The sequence below is a fragment of the Lactuca serriola genome, chromosome 1, assembly GCF_051521515.1.
Source record: "Lactuca serriola cultivar US96UC23 chromosome 1, Lser_US96UC23_V15, whole genome shotgun sequence".
In the NCBI taxonomy this organism is placed as follows: domain Eukaryota; kingdom Viridiplantae; phylum Streptophyta; class Magnoliopsida; order Asterales; family Asteraceae; genus Lactuca; species Lactuca serriola.
The window spans coordinates 238,254,347-238,259,537 of record NC_136408.1 but is presented as its reverse complement, the minus strand read 5'-3'; the positions used below and the strand labels follow the sequence as shown (position 1 = coordinate 238,259,537).

At 34.8% G+C, this 5,191-nt stretch overlaps 1 protein-coding gene across 1 annotated transcript; it reads left to right on the top strand.

The window, feature by feature from the left end:
- Positions 1-265: 265 nt before the first annotated feature.
- LOC145050042 (cysteine-rich receptor-like protein kinase 15) lies at positions 266-4,551 on the top strand. Its single transcript, XM_078998364.1, has 7 exons — positions 266-1,081; positions 1,460-1,582; positions 1,842-1,963; positions 2,051-2,261; positions 3,343-3,580; positions 3,672-3,819; positions 3,907-4,551. Exons 1-7 carry the CDS (start codon positions 316-318, stop codon positions 4,237-4,239), a joined length of 1,941 nt encoding a protein of 646 aa, XP_078854490.1. The 5' UTR covers positions 266-315; the 3' UTR covers positions 4,240-4,551.
- Positions 4,552-5,191: the final 640 nt, after the last annotated feature.

Sequence of the window (5,191 nt, the reverse complement as noted above, 5' to 3'; positions counted from 1 at the left end):
TCTCATCATTTATATACCCGGTATACATGTTACATCGATCTTGTGGATTATCTCATTCTTCATATTCTGCATGTCAAATCCAGATTCTATTTCTTCCCAAATGACGGACCATATTAAAAATTATTTGAAAGAACTTACAGGTGTATTTTCAAGCAAACACAAGGAACTTTTATGTCATATTGTCTAAAGAAAATTAGGACCACCTTTGACCAACTGAAGGTTACCACACCATTCATCCCCTTGTCCTACGCATAACAAAAAGAAAATTAAAAACGCCAAAAGGAACATAAAACCTTCCATCGCGCCTAAAAAAATATGGTTCTTTCCCTTCATTTACTTTGGCTACCTGTTGTAATATCGACAGCCACCGCAGCTGAATTTAATACACACTATTGTGGCCACAACACAACCCGCTTAACAAACACCACTTATTATATAAATCTCATCCAAGTTCTAGATTCACTTGCTTCAGATAACACACTCACTGATAGCAAATTCGCATATCGTACTGCTGGAAGTAGCCATCCAGACATCGCATATGGTGTCTACCTTTGTCGGGAGGATGTTCTCCCAAATGACTGTCGTAACTGCTTGCTTAAAGCCCGTGATGATATCTTTAAGACATGCCCATCATCAAAACATGCAGTTTATTGGAAGGACAACTGCATGCTACACTATGCCAATTATTCAATGCACTCGATGATGGATTCAGCTATTTTTGTACCTGAGTGCAACAAGAGTAATATTTCTAAACAGTTATCAGAGCAACGTCGGTTTTGGGAAGCTGCTAGGGTTTTCATGAGCGGATTGGCAACCGAGGCTTCAACTGATCCAAAAAAGAAGTTTGCATTTAGCGAGTTAAGCTACGGTATGAAGGAAAAGGTTTATGGTTATGTACAGTGTACACCAGATTTATCGGTTGTTGACTGCGGTCGATGCTTTCAAGGTAGCATTGATCGTTTGGGAGAATATTGTCTTGGAAAACAAGGGGCAAGAGTTTTGACACCGAGTTGCAATGTTAGATTCGAGATCTATAAGTTCCTTGGATTCTCAGCAACCTCATGGGAGTCAACGTCAACAGGTTTGATAGAAAACTTGTTCATCCTTTTTTTTGTAATATATATGATATAGCTACGTACTAGTGTTTTTTGAATATATGTGTTTTAGTTGATGACATAAATTTATTGTTGTTCATCAATGGTTTTCAAAATATTGTTCAACTACCTTTTACCCGATGCCAGCAACTATATTTGCATGTAATTATAGTGCCTGAGTGCGGTTTCAAGATTTTCTCGCTAAAAACTATTTAAATTCATCATCGCGTTATGCGGATTTCTCATCTTTTGATATATATTGTTATTATTCTCTATTTAATTTTTATCATATCCTTTAATGGTTCCTGAAATTAATGGAAGAAAGTGACAAACTTCTATGTTTATGTATTACTTTTCACATACAGGGAAAAAGAAATTGTCAACAAATATTGTTGCAAGCATTGTTGCTCCTATTGGTGTTCTATGTGTGATAGTGTGCATATACCTTGTGTTCATGAGGAAGAAACGACGTGCTCTCACATTAACTGGTATGTAAAAATTATATACTTACATTCTATTACACGCTTTGGAATGAAATTTCTCTAGGGAAACACACCGATGTGGAGAGACGTTTCTCTAGGAAAAACACTAGGATGAGTAAATTAGCATATGTTTTTTTATAGAAAATTCTGTGAGGATGCATCCGTGTGTGAGTATTTTAATTTGTATTTTCCAGCAACGTGAATGCATCTATGGGTTAATTTCAATTTTCATGCGACAAATATAATAGCAAATGTGTTGTTTTAGATGATAGTGAAATTATAACCGAGGAATCTTTACAATTCGAATTGCGTACAATTGAAGCAGCTACGAACAAGTTCTCCAAATATAATAAAATAGGTGAAGGTGGGTTTGGTGGAGTATATAAGGTACGTTATGTAGATCATTTACTTTAATAGAGAACAAGTTGTAACTATCTCTTGAATTACTTGTTCTCACTTGGTATGTATTGATAGGGAGTTCTTCCAAATGGTAATGAAATTGCTGTGAAGAGACTATCAAAAGGTTCGGGACAAGGGGCATTGGAGTTCAAGAATGAGGTTGTGTTGCTGGCCAAGCTTCAACATAGAAATCTTGTGAGACTTTTGGGATTTTGTCTTGAAGGGGAAGAGAAGATCCTCATATACGAATATGTTCCTAACCACAGTCTTGACTACTTTCTATTTGGTTAGCCTACAAACCTTCACCTTTCATTAAAGAGTTTATGTTCTTCTTGTTGCATGAATATTTAGCTCTTTCATCTACATGAAAGTTTAAATTTAATCAAAGGCATTTTTTGGGAAGTGAAACAAGACCGAAAAAAAAAGGAAAATGACTTATGAGCTCAAAGAAGTTTTCAAACCGTTTAAAAACCCTAATTATGTTTTTGTCTGTTCAAAAAAACCCAACAAACTTAACATTTTGTCTAAAAATTTCAACTAAGTTACATTTTCCTAAAAATCAAATAAGAGAAACAGATGACGTGACTTATTACCGTATCGGAAAAATAACTTGTTAGACCAACGAAGTTTTCAAAACGTTTAAAATGAATCATGTTTTGACTGTTAAAAAAAAACCTAACGAACTTAAACAAAATTAGGATTTTTTGAACGGTTTCGAACTTTGTTGGACTTTTTAGACAAAATATTAAGTTCGTTGGGTTTTTTTGAACATACAAAATATGATTGAGTTTTTTTGAACAGACAAAACAAGATTTGTTTTTTTGAATGGTTTAGAAACTTCGTTGGGGTTTTAAGTCATTTTCCCGAAAAAAAAACACAAACAGTTAGTATTTAGTCTTCAACCCATGGTAAAAATGTTCACTTATATTCTTGTTAGACCAAAAGATCACGTACATATATATGTCTTGAAGGTATTTTTGACATTTAATTAACTAGCTATCATGAACTGACTTTACAAAATTCCATTTAGCATAAGATGCCACTTGCATATTGGACAGATGCACCTTTGTTTTAAGACCCTATATATTTCTTTTTCAAAAGCTATTATCCGGTCTTTCTTATTTTTGAGAATGTGGTCCTGAAACTATTCTATTATAATGTTTTGGACCAACCAACTAAACGAGTTGATAAGATATTTACTTGACCTTGGAACGGACGTGTCCACTACGTGACTAGTATTTCCCGTTTGTCACAACGAAGCTTCCAAAACCTAAATTATATTTTTGGTTGAATTGTATACTTGAATATGGTCATATACCAATTTATTTGTTTTAAAGCTCACATTTATAATAATAATAATAATTCAGATTCCACAAAACAAGCACAATTGGATTGGTCAATACGTTATAGAATAATTGGAGGAATTGCTAAAGGGATGTTGTACCTACATGAAGATTCTAGATTAAGAATTGTCCATCGTGATCTCAAAGCTAGCAATGTATTGTTAGACGAAGAAATGAATCCAAAAATTTCAGATTTTGGCATGGCAAGAATTTTCTGCGGAAATCAAACACAAGGAAAGACAGATAGAATTGTTGGAACTATGTAAGTTGTCTAACTTCCATTTTAAAACAGATAGTAATCCATAACATGACACCATACTTATGCTTTTGACTTTTTGTTTCTCTTTCGTAAGTGGATACATGTCACCAGAATACGCAATGCATGGTAACTTCTCTGTGAGATCAGATGTGTTCAGTTTTGGTGTATTGGTTCTTGAGATTATTAGTGGACAGAAAAACGCTGCACGTTTTGAATCTGGTTATATGGACATTCTATGTCATGTGAGTACAATCAATAATAAATAGCAACAAATAGCTAATATTCATGTTAACTATTTTGGTAACCTGCCTTGATATATTCTTTTCCAGACATGGGATAAATGGAAGCACGGAGAACCACTATGGATAGTCGATCCAAATGTGGTTGAGAGTTGCTCCAAAAACGAAGTTTTACGCTGCATCAATATTGCCTTATTGTGTGTTCAAGAAGATGCTGAATTAAGGCCTTCAATGGCTTCTGTAGTCATCATGCTCAACAGCTACTCGGTTGTGTTACCTTTGCCTGAAAGTCCTCCATTTGTGTCTCACGGTAGAGTTAGACGCATGACTTCAAAAATGCTAGAACCAGATAACAGTGTAAGTAAGTCGACTGTTTGGGGAACTGACACGTCACTTATTACTGAAGTACATCCTCGTTCATAACCTCTAAACAATGATGAAACTAAGGGGCAACATATTTAATTTAATGTTTGGAACTTCATATAAATGAACATTTCTCATTTAGAAATTTGTTATTAATATTAAACCATATGTAAGATGCTTATTGCATCAAGGTAGCATGTGTAGCCATAATCCAGAATAATAAGGAAATAGGAATTTGAATATAATTAGGAGATGTTTGCTTATAGCTTGTGTACCAAGTCTAGGAGTCCTTTTATTTTTTATAAATACTTGTACGTTTTCTGTTTTTGCATAAGAAATTATGCATTGAAAAACCATCTATCTTTTCCCTTATTTTCCTGTATTTATCTTTTCTCCCGTGTTCATAATACAAGATTCATCAAGATTTAACCCAATACCTTCTATCAGATTGGTGCTACTATGGCAAACAAAGAAGAATCAGTTACTTAGTTACTTATACTATCCAATGTTGTTTAAGACGAATTAGGCAAGTTGGTCCATAAATACTAAGATCCGCATGCAGGCCCAAGAAGTATGGGACGTCATCCAAGAAAGATAAGATGGAAATCGCTTCCGTCTACCAGGCCAATCCTAAAGACGTCTTTATGACGATAGTGGAGAAGTAGTCCGGAACAAAAGACCTTACCTTTAGCGACGACAGAAAACGTCGCCGTTATTACCTCGTTGTCGTCGCAATTACTCTCATCTCTAATAGTTGTCATCACAAAAAGGCTTCGTCGTCGCTATTAGCTTCACCTCTTCGTCGTCGCTATTAGCATCACCTCTATTAGTATTCCGGCCACCAATTGGAGTTTTTTCCAGCAAGGCTTCCTGGAGGTAGATGTTGTCGCAATTGGCGTATGTGGTCGCCAAGGTTGTTGCTCCTAATGTTTTTTTAAACACTTTATATATTATACTAGTTTATATATATATCATAACATACAGATTTTATAAAAATACAGAAATCAATGCA